Source organism: Vombatus ursinus, unplaced genomic scaffold (genome assembly GCF_900497805.2).
Source record: "Vombatus ursinus unplaced genomic scaffold, bare-nosed wombat genome assembly UNPS02014798.1, whole genome shotgun sequence".
NCBI classification, from domain to species: domain Eukaryota; kingdom Metazoa; phylum Chordata; class Mammalia; order Diprotodontia; family Vombatidae; genus Vombatus; species Vombatus ursinus.
The window spans coordinates 75,282,721-75,301,714 of NW_020954576.1; the positions used below are offsets into that span (position 1 = coordinate 75,282,721).

General features: G+C 38.1%; 1 protein-coding gene across 1 annotated transcript in view; it reads left to right on the forward strand.

Moving 5' to 3' along the window:
• LOC114049469 (cation channel sperm-associated protein subunit epsilon-like) overlaps positions 1-18,457 on the forward strand; it is a 148,827-nt gene extending 130,370 nt beyond the window's left edge. Inside the window, exons 14-18 of the mRNA XM_027870709.1 lie at positions 1,684-1,783; positions 10,102-10,188; positions 13,811-13,968; positions 14,610-14,663; positions 18,355-18,457. Of these exons, the coding sequence (XP_027726510.1) occupies positions 1,684-1,783; positions 10,102-10,188; positions 13,811-13,968; positions 14,610-14,663; positions 18,355-18,457 (502 nt within the window). The remainder of the gene's footprint in view (positions 1-1,683; positions 1,784-10,101; positions 10,189-13,810; positions 13,969-14,609; positions 14,664-18,354) is intronic.
• The last annotated feature ends 537 nt before the right edge of the window (positions 18,458-18,994 follow it).

An 18,994-nucleotide genomic window follows, 5' to 3' on the forward strand; every position in this document is an offset into this window, starting at 1 on the left:
GAAGGAAGGAAGGAAGGAAGGAAGGAAGGAAGGAAGGAAGGAAGGAAAACTGTATGGAGGATCTACACTCAGCAGGCCACCTCTAACACAACAACCCAACCACAAATTTGTTTTAACTAATAAAGATTTCTAATAATTAAAAGCATTTGGACCACAGGATATTTCATTTTCTAGATCAATATTTCTAAAACTAAATTTATCATAGTATTTTGGGGTTTGAAATTCATTGATGAAACCTATAAATGTTCAGTCCAGTTCAACTCTCCCTGATCTGGTGTTTTCTTGGCAAACATACTGGACTGGTTTGCTATTTCCTTCTCCTGCTCATTTTACAGATGAGGAACTGAGGCAAACAGGGTGAAGTGACTTGCCCAGGGTCCCACAGCTAGTAAGTGTCTGAGGCCAGACTTAAACTCAGGTCTTCCTGACTCCAGGCCCAATGCTCTATCCATTATTAAACAGCTACTGGCCTAAGTGCTGGGGATACAAAAAAAGGCAAAGGATAACCCCCGCCTTCAAGGAAGTTTTGCAAGAAAATAGAAGTCAATATTAAGTCAATTTGCATACCAAAAATTGGCTACACATAAAAGATCTGGGGGTTGAGTAAACAGTGTGATATGGCACCCAAAAATGTGAGGGTGATCTGCATTAAGAAAGGCTTGGTTTCTAGGGATTAAGAGGCGATAGTCCTCTGGTCAGACCATATCTGTCATACTGTCAGTTCATCAACAAGCATTGATTAACAAGTACCTTCTATGTGCCAGGCACTGTGAGAAGTACTTGGGGATACAAAGAAAGATAAAAGACAGCCCCTGCCCTCAAGGAGCTTACAACCTAATGGGGGAGACAACACGCAAACAGCTAAGTACAAACAAGATAAGTTAGAGATAATCAATGGAGAGGGAAGATAGATTTCTTGTCACCATATTCAAGAATAGCTTTGGTATGTTAGAGAATATCCAAAGGAGGGCATCCACCATCTAGTTTGGCGAAGGTTCTTGAGTTCATTACATATGAGAACCAGTTGAAGGAACTAAGGATATAGAAAGCCTAAAGAAAAGTCTTAGGGAATACAAATCTTCAAAGGGGCTGTGGTATGGAAGAGGGATTAGATTTGTTCTTTTTATCCCCAGAGAGAAGAACTAGGAATAATGAGTAGAATTTAGAAAGAGATCAGTCCAGACATGGTGTCAGGAAAAACTTCCTAACAATTAGATATGTCTAAAAGGGGAACAGTCTGCCTTAAGAGTGAATAGGAAGGGTTTCCTGCTTTGGTATTGGAAAGGGGCAGTCTATTGATTTCTCTTTGGTTTGGTTAGAAGAAAAATGAATCATGTGTGTGAGGGGTTGTCTCACCCAGCAATAGATCTCACAGTCCCTCTGGATGAAGGACTGGGGAAACACGTCCTAAGGTACCAAGGCTAACCACATGTCTCCCTTCAAGATACAAGTCTATCCACCACTTTTCTCTGTCTTTTATCCCAGAATTTTCCATGACCCGATCTAATTATTGGACACAATCACAACCTCCAGAGTTATTCCCCAACAGCCACTGCTATATATTCTGAGATTTTTGTGTCTCACAAGATGAGTTGCAAAGAGCTGATGAGAGTTTGAGAAACCCAACTATCCCAAAGCTGACATTACTAAGCATTAAGTTCTTGTGATTATTATTTCTTCCAGATATGATGGTAATAAATTCGTTGAAGAAGTTAAAGCAAATTTTATTGTCTGGGAGATAAACGGAAGAAAAGATTTTGGCTATACCTTATCCATGTCTGATGTAAGTAATTTTTTTTTCATTTGCATGGCATTTAGCTATATAGTTTGACTAGGTCTTTCCCTTTGAAGTTTATAACATTTTCTGAACAGGGATGGTGGCACATGCCCGTAATCTCTGCTAACCAGAAAATTGAGGTTGGTAGATCACTTGAGCTGAAGAGTTCTGAGGTATAGTGAGAGAAGCCAATTGGCTGCCCGCACCAAGTTTGGCGTCATTGTAGAGAGCCCCTAGGAACAGGGAGCTATAAGGTTGCATGAGGGGCAAACCAGTCAAGTTGGACACAGAGGAGGTCAAAAGTGCTTTGCTAATCAGCAGTGGATAGAGCCTGTGAGTAGCCCCTTCTGCTTCCATCCTGGTAAGTGTGAGAGATCCAGTCTTTGCAGGAAAAAAAAAAATCCTCTTCTAAGAAAAAGTAGAACTAAGCAATTTGACGGTGAGGAAAGGAACCAGATTTCCCTACAGCAAAGTTTCTGCTATAGGGAAAAAGTAAGGTTTTTATTAGACTTATCAGTCTATTAATTAAATCTGCCAGCTCAGAAACAATAGTGATATCTTCACTCTGCTGTCAGAAACTTTGAGTTCTAGAGCTTTTATTGAATAAGATTGTTGTGACCTTTATCTTGCAAACAAGCAAGTGATATGATTGTCTTATGTTAAGTTCCGTCTGAATTCTCACTTAATATGACAAACTTCTAGAATTTCTGTTAAGTTCCACATGGATTTTGTGTCTGCTTTGGCACGATATATGATAAGTTATTTCTGCTACCACATTGTCAAAATGTCCAATAGACAGAATCTAATATTTCATGTTTAAAATTTACTCAGATAACAGTTGCCAGATTTATGTTTGGAATTATGTAAGGTGGTTTGGGAAAGAACGGGTTTAGGCTAGACTAAATGAGCTGTTAATGATAAACAAACCCATTGACTAATTTACATTTAATATCTACCAGATGCAGAAAATGGAAATAGGATTATCATGAATACCTTATGATCTTTATATCAAATTTCTCTGACAAGGGTTTGGTATCTAAGACATGGAAACAATTAACAGAAATTTACAAGTTCAAAAGCCATCCCCAGTAGACAAATGATCAAAGGATAGGAACAAACAGTTTTCCCAAAAACAATTGTGAACTATAAATAATCACAAATCACTAATAATAAGAGAAATACACATCAAAACAACCCTCAGGTTTTACCTCACAACCTGCAAATTGACAAAGATGACAAAAGAGAGGAAAAGTTAATGTTGGAGGGGTTGTGGGAATATAGGCACACTAATTCATTGTTAGCAGAGCTGTGAATCAGTACAGCCATTTTGGAAATCAATTTGGAATTATGCAAATAAAATGTCCATACCTTTTGACTCAAGATACCTTTACTCTACTTATACTCCAAGGAGGCCTTTGAATAGAAGAAAGTCCCTATACACACCCAAATTTTTATAACAACACTTTTTGTGATACCAAAGAATCAGAAGTAGTTGCTCATTGATTGGAGAATAGCTAAACAAATTATAGTGTACAAGTATAATGCAATATTACTGTGCTGCAAGAAATTATGGATGTGAATACATAGAGGCATGGAATATCTATGTATACTGATGCAGAGTGAAGTCAACAGAACCAAGAAAACAATACATGCAATGATTACAGCAATGTAAATGGAAATCATGATCACAAAAAACATTTAAAAATGAATGTTGCAAAATGATAAAGAACAAGCACAGCTCAAAAGAAGTGATATGAGGCAGCTGGCGGCACAGTGGATAGAATGCTGGACCTGGAGTCAGGAAGACCTGAATTCATATCTGGCCTCAGACACTTATTAGCTATATGACACTGAATAAACCAGTCAAACCTTTGTTTCTTCAACTGTAAAATGGGTATAATAAGGCTTCTTGAGAAAATAAAATGAGGGGGCAGCTAGGTGGCCCAGTGGATAGAGCACTGGCCCTGAAGTCAGGAGGACCTGATTTCAAATCCAGCCTCAGACCAAACACTTGACACTTACTAGGTGTGTGACTCTGGGCAAGTCACTTAACCCCAATTACCTAAATAAATAAATAAATAAATAAAAATAAAATGAGATAATATTTGTAAAGTGCTTAACAAATGGCTGGTATTGAGCAGACAAGTGCTAAATGTTTAATAAATGTTTGTTCCCTTACCCACCCCCTCTCCAAAGGCCTGGGAGCAGTCATCTTCCTGAAAAACAATGTACATTGAAAGCCTATTGTATCTTTCAGTAGATAACTTACTGACACAGACCCATCTCATACACAAATTGTGGTGCTTAACTTGAAAGTCAACTTCCACTCACTCACAAACACTAACATCATGTTTGTGAAGCATCAGGTAGGCATGGATACCAAACCTATTCTGGCTGGTGCTAAATCAGATGTGCCAATCAAAGACAAATAGGAGGACCAAACAGCATCAAGTTTAGCACATGCTGACCAGGGAAGGCTAATGTGACTGCAGATACCCTGTCTCGTAAGTCACATGAGTCCAGAGCCAGGGCGACATCCACAGAAAGGATGAGGGCAATCCCTCTCCTTCAGGCTTCTGTCATGTGAAAGTGAAGCTGAAAGTCTGGAACTTCTACCAGGAAGAGGGCCATCAGTGGAGAGACACTGATAACACTGTGTTACATCAAACCAGTCTTTGATGCCTCTGTAAGCCTTGGCTGCCCTTGAATGGGTGATGGTGGGAGTAACTGCATGATGAACAGCTACAAAATGTGCTCTGAGACTGTAAGGGAGGGTGTGACTTCCACCCTCCCTTATATATGTTTCCTTCCACTGATGGTACCCTTTTATTGAGAGAATGATGAAAGTTGGGACTATGCGGCGGATTATGATACTGGTCAGTAAATATCGACAATACATGAGATTACCATTGGTGCTTGGCAAGGCATTTCACTCTGCAGTCATGAAAGCACCACAGGTTGATTTGAGACATTTAGGTTAATAAAAAAAAAAAACCTTAGAGCTGATATGAAATTGATTCTATCAGGCCAAAATGGTCGTAAATGTCCATCAGAAATCTGAGACCTGCGCTTGAAGAATTCAAAGGAAAATTTGAACTGCATATTCTGCGGTATTGAAAGTGTGGATCATTCTTGTGAATATGTTTGGAAGGACATGTGTGGAGGAAGCACAAATGTTCTGGATAGCAACCATGTGATAGCATGTGTGGCCAGGCAAACTCACAGCGCTGATATTGAAGAGTCTCTGATGTCTTCTGGTGACATGATAGTGCTACTCTCTGCTTCTCAATACTAGGCATTTTGTCTTCACTTCCCTTTGGGAATTGTGTCATCTCTACTCTCTGCTGTGTCATCTCTGCAGATTATCTCCGTTTGTTGCTAGCACCAGAGTTTACTGAACTGCCTTTTGCTACCATATGCTATATGGTAGAATGAGTGCACAAGAACACCTCTTGGATCCCTCTTCCTGCTCTCTCTACCATCTGATAGACTATAACCACTAATGATCTTCTTCCTAGCAAGAAAGAGCTAAAGCTCTTTCATTCCATATAACTTAAGACTGTGACAGCTATACCCAAACAGACAGACAGGCAGGTTCTAGTTTCTTTGTTTTTTAACAGTTCTCCTGATACTGGGTCAAAGTCTGTGGTTCCAGTTAAACATCTGACATGGGGTTGGAAAATTAATTTTATCACTTGTCAGATCCTTTTTTATTAGTCTGCATCCCCTCAAACCTTTTTTTGAGAATCCAACAAAACCAGCAAGTTCTCCTGATACTGGCTCAAAGTCTGTGGTTCCAATTAAACATCTGACATGGGGTTGGAAAATTAATTTTATCACTTGTCAGATCCTTTTTTATTAGTCTGCATCCCCTCAAACCTTTTTTGAGAATCCAGCAAAACCACCAAGTTGCTGTATGGGGCTGGAGTAATGTTCCTGGATGTCATGCGGATTAACCTGGCTCGGTGGGAGGCCACTAGGTGTCACAGTGGATAGAGCTCTGACCTTGGAGTCAGGAGGACCTAAGTTCAAATCCAGCCTCAGATACTTGACATTTACTAGCTGTGTGACCCTGGGCAAGTCACTTAACCCCAGTTGCCTCACCAAAAAGGGGGCTAGGTGGATGAGGTTGGGGGAGGTGGGAGGGAAAGCATCTCTATCAACCTCTGCCTTAGCTCCTTCATTCTAAATTCCTGCCTTTATTATATACATTTGTGCTAGGGAAAAAAAATGCTATCCACATCAACAAAACAAGGCAATGAAATAAATAACAATGTACTTAAAAATCCTAGGTGAATCAGCTAGGAATATAGTTTTTACTCTGCTGAAATTCTACTCAATCTTATGTATTTTCTGGTTTCAATAGTTTATGTAATAAAGATGGAATGCTGAATTGCACAGAATCATCATAGGTTTCAGTCATTTGGGGGAAACTATTTCTATGGCAGCAAACATCAGTTGAGGTAATTATTTAAGGACAATTTCAATACACTTTTGATGAGCCAATTTACTGAGAAGCCAGTGTTATCATCTTTGGTAGGCTATGCTATCAAGGAGCACCAGAAATGCCCCGTTCCTGTTGCTGCTTCTCTGACAGTAAAAAACTTCACCAGGTGTGGAGAAGGACTAGTCTGATGATATATGGGTGATAGAAGATGTGGAGGACCAAGGTGTACAACACAGTGAGATTTAAGGTTCCTTGCAAAGCTGACTATTTTTATCCATTTTCCCAGTTACTCCTTCTAATTCCACCACCCTGTAATGAAGTCTTAATTTTTTTCAGGTTCTAGGGACCAGATAATTCTGTTTCTCTCCCTAAGCTGTGTCCTTGGATTATGAGTTTTCTATTCTGTGATCCAACTATTCTGGAGAGCAATTTGGAACTATGTCCAAAAGACTATAAAACTGTATATCCCTTTAACCCAGCAATACCACTATTAGGTCTGTATCCCAAAGGGATCAAAGAAAAACAAAAAGGTTCAGAGTAGCTAAGTGGCACAGTGGGTAAAGCATTGACCCTGGAATCAAGAGGGACCTGAGTTCAAATTCACCCTCAGACACTTGACACTTTCTAGCTGTGTGACCCTGGGCAAGTCACTTAACCCTGTTGCCTAACAGAAGAAAAGAAAGAAAAAGGTTCTATATGTACAAAAATATTTCTAGCAGCTCTTTTTGTGATGGTGAAGAATTGGAAATTGAAGGGATGCCCATTAATTGGGGGATGACTGAACAAGTTCTAGCATATGATTGTAATGAAATACTATTGTGCTGTAAGAAATGATGAGCAGGATGCTTTCAGAAAAACCCAGGAAGACTTACATGAACTGATGCAAGATGAAGTGAGCAGAACCAGGAGAACATTGTACATAGTAACAGCAATACTGTATAATGATCAACTATGAATGACTTAGCTTTTCTCAGCAATACAATAATCTAAGACAATTCCAAAGGACTCATAATGAAAAATGTTATCCACCTCCAGAGAAAGAACTGATGGAGTATGTATGCAGATTGAAGTATTTTTTAACTTTATTTTTCTTTTTATTGTCTGTATTTTCTTTTACAACATGGCTAATATGGAAATGCTTTTGCATTTTGCACATGTATAAACTATATCAAATTGCTTGCCTTCTTCTCAAGGGAGGGAGAGGACAGGAACGAAAGAGATAATATGGAACTCAAAATTTTTATAAAAATGAATGTTAGAAAAATTGTGTTTATATGTAATTGAGAAAAAAATTAAATATAAATGTAAAAAAAATTTCCCAGTCTCAAATATTACCTGGCCATGGATCAAATTCCTTTTGGGGACCCTCTTCCTAGCATAATCTGAGTTTGGGAACCTTGCAGTCTCTTTTTCAAGCTTCTTTGGATCTCTGTGTTTCACTTTCCAACAAGTCAAGTGTTTTTTCACCACCTTTTATCTCCCCTGTGATACTGCTTCCTTCCCATAGGAATCCATTGCTGTGTCTTTGTTGGGGGCTTACCCAGACCTGCCTTCTATTGACAGTAACCTGAGTACTAGACATTTTTTCCCTATCAAAGCCAACTAGACTATGAAGTCCTTGAGAGTGAAGACCATGTCTTTACCTAATTTTATCTTCCATAACACCTATGGTAGGAGTAATAGCTAAAGCTAAACCATTCCTCCCATGAAGATTAGTATAGTTTTTTCTTAAAAGATATTGAGACATCCTCAGGCTTGGTTGGCTCGGGAGACCGAGAGCTCAGATTCTTGATGTCACGTAATTATTGCCTGAGTACAAAGCAGCCATGATGACCATGGGGCAATGGGGATAACCATCAGGTGGGCGGAGGAGCAGAATGGGTTTGGAAGTTTGACTGGTTGGATTATGATGATTAATAAACAAGGGAGCTTCCTTGACCTGAATCAAGTCAAGGTGTCCTCAGTGCTCATTCTTGTTGAATGTTCTTTTGCTATGGCTAAGTAGATCTCCTTTTGTTAACTTTTTAATGACCTATAGGTATCTCATTTCGTTCCAATATCAAACCTTAAACTACCAGGCTGAGTCAGGCCTAACCCAGAACTTCATCTTGCACAAGTTCTTGATTAGTATTGCTTGATTTGAAAACTTATCTGCACTGTATCTCAATACTACCAGGCCTTATTTTCCAAAGTGATAGTCAACTAAAAACAATCTTGTAGCCTACTCCATATTAAAATGTTAAAATAGTAATAATAGCTAGCATTTATAGCATTTATATGGTGCTTTAAGGTTTACAAAGAACTTTGATAAATATCATCTCATTTTAACCTCACAACAACCCTGGAAGCTAGTTGCTATTTTTATCAACTCCATTTTACAAATAAGTAAATTGAGGCAGAAGGAAGTCAAGTGACTTGTCCAGGGCCACACAGCTAGTAAATGTCCAAGGCAAGATTTGAATTCAGGTCATCCTAACTCTACCACCTAACTGCCTCATTAACAACAAAAACCTTATGACTCCTTAATTTACCTCTCACAGGAATATTTGTATTTTGAAAGGAAATTCTTTTTTTTTTTTTAATTTTGTTTTTAGGCAACTGGGGTTAAGTGACTTGCCCAGGGTCACACAGCTAGTAAGTGTGAAGTGTTTGGTCTGAAGCTGGATTTGAACTCAGATCCTCCTGACTTTAGGGCTGGTGCTCTATCCACTGCGCCACCTAGCTGCCCCTTGAAAGGAAATTCTTAGAGACATAATACTTGAACCCAAAGGACTGACTATAATGGTAGAATTTCATGCCCTGTGGTGTTCTAGTTAAGGATTTATTTGGAGATGAAGGAAACTTTTCAAGTACTGTTCAAATCCCACTGTATAGTCACTTACAAATAAGATTGTCCTGGTTCATAAAGCCCTATCATAATTCCTTAATATGTTCTTTCTCTCAACCCAAGCTTGATTAAAAAATACATGGAACCCCTGGGGTATCAACAAGTCTCTAGGGGGCTTTTGAGAAGGAGCTTTCTATGATCTTATTTCTTTCTATCAGGAAATGGGAGTGGTGGAAAAGAACAGAGTACTGGCTGCTTTATTCAGTCATTTTTCAGTCATGTCTGACTCTTTATGACCCCATTTGGGGTTTTCTTGGAAAAGATACTGGAGTGGTTTGCCATTTCCTCCTCCAGCTCATTTTGCAGATGAAGGAACTAAGGCAAAATAGAATTAAGTGACTTGCCCAAGGTTACACAGCTAGTAAGTATCTGAGGCCAGATTTGAACTCAGGAAGAGGAATCTTCCTGACTCCAGGCCCGGTCCTCTATCCACTATGCCACCTAATTGCCCTAGGACTGTTGCAACCCCGTCCAAACGTGAGCCTTGATGTGCAAACTAAAGCATCTTCTCTCCATGATGCCAAATCATAGCTGAAGAGTCAAGTCAATCAGCTGTTTGTTTCATTCACATCATCCTAAGTAGCTAGTTTGATTTCTTTTCATTGAATTGACTTTTAAAAATTGAATTGATATAACTTCCCCGGTGGCTCATCTAAACACAGCTAATGTGAAATAGAGAATGGCTTCTCCTGGCAATTCAGTCTGTTGGTCAATTATTTAATGTAATTCATCTTTTCCACTTAATTTTTGGAGAGACAAGTAGTATCAATTTAGTGAGGGAAGTTAACTTTTGATGATGATTGTAAAGGCATTCCTTCCTTCATCCAGAAAGCAGGGCCATTGTTTGACGTTAGTTTGAGAGCAATGATGGAAACATTCCTCCATACAAATAGTGCAAGCACCATTACTGGGTGGGTTAGAGCCAAGAATCTTTGATAATCTTTCAAGGAAAATAAATCTTTTTGACTTTACAAATACTCTTTTTAACAGGCTGGTTGTGTGAATCAAGCACAGTCATGGAAATCAATGATGGCACAAAATGAACACCTCCCTCTTGAAGAAGTCTGGGGCCCTCACGTAAGAAAAATTAGACTTATACATTGCTTATTAAAACTGGATTACTTTGAATTAGAGGATTATAAGATTTCTATGAGATAAGTTTGATAGATAACTAGAGGCATAAATATTTTTAAAGCCATAGTCATACTTGCTTTGCCATTCCACAGGTTATTGGGCCATATTATTATGTTCAAAGGTAACATGGCATCATAGATAGAGAGCCAGACTTGGAATAAGGAAGACTCTATGGTCTAGTCATGTTGGCCCATATGCTGCTCCCTCACAACCTGTCTCCCATTTCTGCATCTTTGTAGTGGCTGCCTGCCATGCCTGGAAGGCCCTCCCTGCTCACTTCTACCTTTGAAAATCCTTGTCTTCCTTTAAGACTCATCTGCCTTCTGCAGATGCCCTTTTCCAGGCCCCCCAGCTGCTTGTGCCCTTCCTTTTGAGTCAACCTTCCCTCTAGTCTGTGTGTACCTATTTATGTATATGCTCTCTCCCCAGTTAGAATGCAAATTCTTTGATGGCAGGACTATATCTGCCTGTATCCCCAGGACTGTGTGCCTGGCACATAGTAAGTACTTATTAAATTTTTGCTGATTAATTGACCTTTAAAGTCCCTTCCAACTCTAAGGTTCTGGCATTCTCTACTTTGTGGAACTCTGCAATATTTCAGGGAACACAGAACATTTTGAAAACACTGAGAAATTATTTCCTGAACTGCAACATTACTCTTCTAGTTTAGATTTAGTAATTCACAGAAATAGCACTTCACAATTGGGCTTCACCATGAACTGACTGGAGCCTTATTGCTTCATGCTCCACACCTGCAGGAACAGAAGTCTTTCCCCCATCCCCAATTCCCCTTTACAAAATAATAAAACATCTATAGCATAACAGGGTTTTTTATGTCAAATTTTATTGTAATCTGTCATTTCATCCAAGTGAGGAACTCCTAAGGATCATAGATCCAGAACTGAAAGAAACTTCCGAGGCTATGTGGCCCGCCTGCCTCATTTTAACATTATAGCACAGCTCTCCAAACTCCCACTCAATCTGGCAGGTCTCCAAAGCTCATATAGGTGACCACTCAGAGGCAGGTAGGTGGCTAGTGGATAGAGTGCTGGGTCTGAAAACCTGAGTTCAAATCCAGCCTCAAACACTTACTGTGTGACCTTGGCCGAGGTACTTAACCTCTGTGTGCCTCAATTCTGTCACCTATAAAATTGAGATAGCACCTACCTTCCAGTGTTTTTGTGAGGATTAAATGAAATAATATTTATAAAGTGCTTAATGCAGTGCCTGGCACATTATAGTCATTAAATAAATGTTTGTTTACTTCCTTCCTTCCTTTCCTGAAGCTGGGAGTAGTTTTCTAGTTTGTTTTTTTCTAGTAATAAAGCTCATGAGCCCCAACTGATATGCTTCCCACTGTGATTATTGCTTGATATCAGTTAGTCAGCCAGACTTAATCAGCTTTTAGAAAGGGATATTTCTTCAGATGATACAGTTGGTACAAAATATCCCCCCTTTAAAGATGTGTTGCACACTCTCCTACCCAAACATAAGAAATTCAGAGAAAAGTAAACTCAAGCTTAGAACATGCATAGGAAAAGGAGGTAACTCAGAGCTCCTGAAATCTTTTTGCTATAGTCCTCAAGATTTTCCTATCAGTTGTAGTATAGCTTTTCTGTCACATTCCTTGTAAAAACTTGAATCTGTTTTCCCCATCCAATCCAATTTGTCCTTGGCTCCTAATATAGACAATGAGGTTAGCTGTGCTAGGGATACTACTAGGGCACCAGTGGGAAGTCCAAAATCCTCAGATCCTCGGAAGTTCAAAAAATCCTCCTCTGGTCATTAGGGAGGGGGGGCAAGGGGGATGGTTATAAAGAGAACGAAGGTTAAATCCAAACCTAAGGAATTCTTCTGCCTCACTGTTCACTCTAATCTATGATTCTTACCATCTCTCTGGTTTTATGCAGACCCCACAGAATATTACTAAGTGCCTTGATCCTGTCACCTAGGGAGATGTCCAAGCCTTGTTCTCATTTAGTGAACTAATATTAGTTCTCACTTAATCAATGTATATCTGAGCATCTATCACTTTCTTTCTGTGGGGTAGAATGACGTATCAGTTGATTTGACTCAATCAGCTACTCTACCTCTCCCACACACATACACACAGAGATAAGGAAATGGAGACCTAAAAATTAAGTGACTTGCCCAAATTTACACAGGTAATAAGAGCAAAGGCAAGCTTTGAACCCAGATCCACTTCACCAAAGTGCCTCCTCCAGATATCCCCAAGGTGTTAACTATGAATTAAGTGGACTTGCTCAGAGTCACACAGGTAGGAAGTGTCATGGTGGAATTTGAATACAGCTCTTTCTGATTCCAAGGTTAACATGTGAGGCAAAGTTGCCTCTATAAGAATGTGGCTGAGATTATTTTCAAATACACAGTGGAAGAAAAAAAACAATATTTTGCTATTCAAGCCACTGCTGTAGAACATATGTTGTATAATATCACACCTTCTGATTTGTTATTGTTTGAAATAAAGGATACTCCCAACATTTGTTTTCCGTAAATGAAGCCCTACCTTCAATAGATACATAAGTAAATGAGACAATATTATTTTTGTAACTACAAGTTTTCATATATAAGATACAACTGTCAGCTCAGATTGTAGTCAAATTCCATACAACAAAGCAACTTTGAGACACCTTCAAGTGCTTCACATGTCATATAGCCTGTCTACATCCTGTCTTATACCATAACGATATGTTTCAGTGGAATGAAGAGGAATTACTATGATTACTCTCTGAATAATTTACTAAGTTAAATGTTTTTTTGTTATGTTTCTATTTCAATAATTCAGAGATGCAGATTGCAACCCCAGTAACAGCTTAGAAGATAGTCTTCAGGAGATTCCCCGGACTAAAAACTCATATTATGTATTAGACTTAACATGTCTAAAAATTATCATTTTCTTCAAACTAGTTTCTTGTATGGGCCTCTCTGATGTTGCCAATGGAACCATCATTTTCCAAATAAAAAAAATCTGAAGGACATCCTTGATATTTCCCCCTCAGCCCATTTTTATTTGGTTGTCAGTTACCAAATCACCTGTTACCAACCAGTCGGTTACCAAATCTATTATCAGTAGCCAACTTCTTGATAATAAGTCTCTCCACACTTAGCTAGTCCAGTCCTCAGACAATTCCATCCATTGCCAAGCCCATACTTGAAGCTTTCCCATCATTGTAGAACTTGTCAGAGCTTTTGCTTCATTGACAAAGTCTTCAGGAGCCCAGGATACTCTCCTCATTACAGTAAGGCAGCAGAATAAGAATATGGTAGGTAAGGGTGAACTGGAGCCAGTTTAAACCAGCTTGCAAGAGCCTGTTGTTAAATTGACAATGTGAGCATTTACATCTTGCAAATTGGCAAATGCCAATTACAAATATGGCCAAAAAATGATAAGTCAGGGCTAGATTTATTATTTTGCTGATTTTTAGATTTAATTTAATTTAATTTCTAGATTTCTAGTTGTTAAGAACATACCCCTGAAGGTAGTGAAAGTTTGTTTACCAAAATCAACAAGTGACCTTGATATTTCTATTTCTTATCTATTTAGAATTATAGACACTGCTTTTCATTTTCCACTGGAAAACCCGGAGATCTAACACAACCATATGAGATCATCAACTTGACCAATAAAAATGAAATAGTTTGGAAAAATCACCATGTTGGCTTTTTTATATTTCGAGCTAAGATTATTGATCCAAACTACAGGTATATGGAGATTTTAGTGTTACAATAATTCGGTAGTTAAAAGCCTTGTAGCAATAATAATAGTAATGGTAAATCATAGGTTTAAAAAGAGTAAGTTATTTTTCTTTAGTATCAGTCAGTTGTCCAAACTAAGAAAGAAAATAGCATCAACGGAGTCAAGCAGATATTTTTAAAGTGAGCAAAGCTATGAAGGCCGAAGAGGAAACTTTGTAAAAAAGAAACTTAGGATGGAGGAGAACTAGGTCATGGAAGAAGGAAGGAAAAAATGGGATCTAGGGTACAGGTGGAGGGGTTTGCTTCAGGGTGGAGAAGCCTAGTTCAAATGTTACCCCCTTCTTGAAACCTTCTCTGTTCCCCACCAGAAATAATGACCTTCCACTCATATGGAAGGGCTCAAGTTTAAGTATATAAGCTGGAGTTACTTTGTAACTCCTAAGGGTTGTTACTTGGGGTTACACTACCAGGCAGCTTAGCTATAATATAGGAAATTAGGTCATTCTCTAATGACCATAGAGAACGGGACCTACAAAGTGAGTTAAACCTCACATTAAATGATTTGGTTGTATTCATATAGATTATATAGAAATTGGATTTTAGGCATGTTTTTCTCATATTAATTTTGATTTTTTTTTTATTCGCAGCTTCTGTAACCTAACAACCACCTTTGCAATTGAGACATTCGGCTTAATTCCTGAGTAAGAAATCAAAGGGAAATAATTGGGAAAATTATTAAAACATACTAGAGCTCCTTACTGAGTACCAAAAGTGAGGGGAAAAGGAAAAAAACAAATCTATTTTTTTAAAATCCTGACTTCTCCAATCCCTATTATCAAGAATATAATTTGCTGTATTGTACAATGAAAAGTAAATAGAAAAAAAAATAGTATCTATTAGAAAAAAAATTTGTGATTTTTAGGTATCAGTAAATACATTCTTTTTCTGAATCACAAATGGCTGATTTGGAGGACTAGTTGGGCTAGGGAATGAACCTTTTCTTTCCCACTGCCAAGCACAGAAACCCTGATTTTCTTTCTCCACCTTGTATTATTCATATTTCATATGCAACAGTCTTCCCCCATACTGTGCTGGCATTGCCTGTTGGTAAAACCAAGGAAACACATAGCTCAGGACTTTTCCCTGATGCTTCAGCCCAAATTCAAGATCACAGGGTCAGAATACCTAAATACCTAAAGTTATGGTAACTTTGCTCCTCCTTCCCCAGGGCAGGTATTCCTTTTTTTTTTTTTTTTTTAATTTTAAACCTCAGTACCCAGAGCTATGAATTCTGATAGTTAGCTCTCCTTTATCCGTATTAATGTAACAGCTCTTCTACATTCAGAAAGTTTGGGAATGGGGAGACTATACTATGTTTCCATGGTTCCATGAGAATGCTGTGTATTCATGGGCTGATTCCTCCATTTAAGGTCTTCTCTGTTAAGAAAGGGTCGGTGACTGGGGCAGCTACATGGCGTAGTAGATAGAGCACTGGCCCTGGAGTCAGGAGGACCTGAGTTTAAATCTGGTCTCAGACTAGACACTTGACACTTACTAGCTGTGTGACCCTGGGCAAATCACTTAACTCCAATTGCCTTGCCAGAAAAAAAGAAAAAGAAAGGATCAGTGATAATGTTACTGCCCAAATGAAGAGAACATTCAAAAATTGGTGTCACAAAGAATATCCCTCTTCCATAATGTGCACCTCAAGATCTGAATAAGGTGGGATATACTGATGTATCATTTAGCCATGGTCATATTCAGATGAAATATTTATAATCTTCAAATCAAATTTTCAAATGGGAAAGGACTTTTGAGATAATCTATTTTACATAAACCTCTCATTTTACTGATGAGAAAACTGAGGCAAAGAGATGTTCAATGAATTTTCAAAGGTCACACAGCTATTACCTTATTTAACTGATAATGTAATCCACTCACAAATTGCTAGGACCTAATGTTGTCACTTTTTATAGTTTTAAATTTGACATTCCCTCAAACCAGAAACCATGTGCCTGCATTTTAAGGAAGTCCCCACAAGATGGGGGTGTTGTTGATTTTAGTAGCCCAAACTATAGTCTACTTTACCCAAGGCAGGTTTTGAATTCAGAGGAATCAACTTTTTTCTAAAGTCAATTGCTAATGAGACAATACAAACTCTTATTATCAAGATGCAACAACTAAACTTTTCAGGAGAGTAATCCTTTCATTGAAAGAATAGAAAATGGGGCAGCTAGGTGGCACAGTGGATAGAGCACTGGCCTTGGAGTCAGGAGGACCTGAGGTCAAATCCGGCCTCAGACACTTGAAACTTAAGTGACCCTGGGCAAGTCACTAAACCCCACTGCCTAGCCAAAAAAAAAATTTTTTAAAAAGAATAGAAAATAAGATCTATATGCAACTAGTACCCTCTCCTATCTATTTTCAATGATTCATTTCATCAAGCATTTATTAAGTATTAGAGATACAAAGAAGAAAGTCAAACAGTCTCTGTCCTCAGAGAATTTACATTCTGCATCTAGGGGTAGGGAAGATGGAACAATACCGGACATGGATATAGCAAATGAAATATGAAATACATACAAAATAGTTTCTGAGGAGAGAGCACTAGCAATTGAGGGCATCGGGTTGGACTTTCTGTAGGAAGTGGCCCCCGGAGCAGATTTTTGAAGGAAATGAGGGATCCTATGAAGTAGAGATGAGCAAGTGCAGTCCAAGCATGACCCTTGCTGCTTCAGGCACATAGTAGGTACTTAATAAAGTTTTCTTTAATTAAACTACCTGAACTGAATTCCATGAATAAAAATACCACATAATTATATTTGGAAGTTTGACGGGCCTTTGGAAATCAAGTCCAACCTCCACACCTGAAGTAAGTCCTAGACAAACTCAGGGATTCATTCATTAACCAGTTTTAAATTTTTATTATTTATTTTTAACATTCATTTTTTGAGTTCTGACTTCTGTCTCTCCCTCAAAACCTCCCTCCAACCCACCCATTGTGAAGACAAGAAATGTGATATCAATTATACATGTAAAATCATACAAAACATACTTCCAAATTAGCTATGTTGCAACAAAAAAATTATCAAGAAAATTAAATAATGCTTCAACTTGTATTCAGTTTTTTCTCTGGAGATGGATGGTATTTTTCATCATGAGTCCTTTGGACTATTGTACTGCTGAGAACAGCTAAGTCATTCACAGTTATTCATTATACAATATTGCTGTTACTGTGTGCAATCCTCTCCTGGTTCTGCTCAGTTCAATTCACATCAGGTCATATAAATCTTCCCAGGTTTTTCCAAAAACATCCTGTTCATTTCTGATAGCACAAGAGTATTTCATCTCGATATTATATTACAACTTGTTCAGCCAATCCTCAATTAATGGGCATCCCCTCAGTTTCCAATTCTTTGCCACTCAAAAAGAGCTCCTATAAATATTTTTGTACATATAGATCCATTTCTTTTTGTTGTTTTGGGATACAGACCTAAAATATTGCTGGGTCAGAGGGTATGCTCAGTTTTATAACCCTTTAGACATAGTTACAAATTGCTCTCCAGGATGGTTGGATCAGTTTACAACTTCAACAATGCATTAATGCCTCAATTTTCCCACATCCTCTCCAACATTTGTCATTTTCCTTTTCTGTCATATTAGCCTTGTTAGTTTTTTATTTAAAATTTTTGCATTAGTGTTCGTTAGAAAAAATGATCTGTAGTTTTCTTTCTCTGTTTTTGCTCCTCCTGGCTTAGGTATCAGGACCATGTTTGTGTCATAAATGGAATATGATAGGACTCCTTCTTTGCCTATTTTTCCAAATAATTTAGGTAGTATTGGAATTAATTGTTTTGGTAAAGTCTTGCTAGAATTCACATCTGGTTCTGGGAGTTTTTTCTTAGGGACCTTATTTATGACTTGTTTAATTTCTTTTTCTAAGGTAGGGTTAAAATATTCTATTTCCTCTCCTGTTAATATGGGCAATTTATAGTTTTGTAAATACTTATCCATTTCATTTAGATTTGCCATCTATAGCACTCATATAGAAATCTTTCAAAATAACATTATTACTATATTTCTTTAAACATTGTATTAATTAAATTATAGAATTCTAAGAGTGTCAAGGAACTTCTACTCTACTTACTACTTTTGTGACCTAGAATGAGTCACTTAATCTCTCTAGACCTCAGTTCCCTCATCTATTAAAACAAAAAAATTGAACTAGACAATCTCTCTTTTAGCTCTAAATCTAAATAGCTTCTCTAGTCAACCAACCTAGTTGTTGTCATTTAGCTCCTGACTGTTCCTATCTCTCTGCTGCCCTCCAGTGACAGTATGTACACATAGCCCGCCATTTAATTCTTTTGAGTCCTGAAAGTAATGGTCCAGGACCAATACCTCCATCAGCAGAGGTTACCAAAGTGGGCAAAACCGCCCCCTGGGGGGCATTGGAATGATCCGAGGGGGTGGTAGTAGCCTCGGGTGTAACTGAGGGGCGTTGAATAAAAATAAGGGGCCGGTGGAAGCATAAGGAAAGAAGATAAGAAAATTTTGAAAAACCGTTTGTACATGTTTCATCTGTTGGGTAACAGAATTAAAGTCCTAGTGATTACATTATTTTCCAAATAAATACACAAAATGCAAGTTATAACTGCTCAGTGGTAAAGTCCACCAACAGGTCTTAACAAGCAAATGTTCGCAGGCCAGCATGTCACGCATTGTCGGGAAGTCCAGCATGCATCGGCAGGAATATGTGCATGTAATGACTTATACGATGCTATATATGACACAATATTGCATTATCAAAATTTCAATGCAGGGAAAAAACCCAAATTTACAATAAAGTATTAAATTAACATACATCATTTTTTAATATTTTATATTTTTTTGAAATGACGCATTTCCAAAAAAAATTGTTAAAGGGTTAAAGAAAGTAGATTTCCAGGGGGGCACTAAATAATTTTTTTTTAAACGGGGCAGTAGAGCCAAATAAGTCTGGGAACTTCTGGTCTACAAAGTTGGGCTCTAA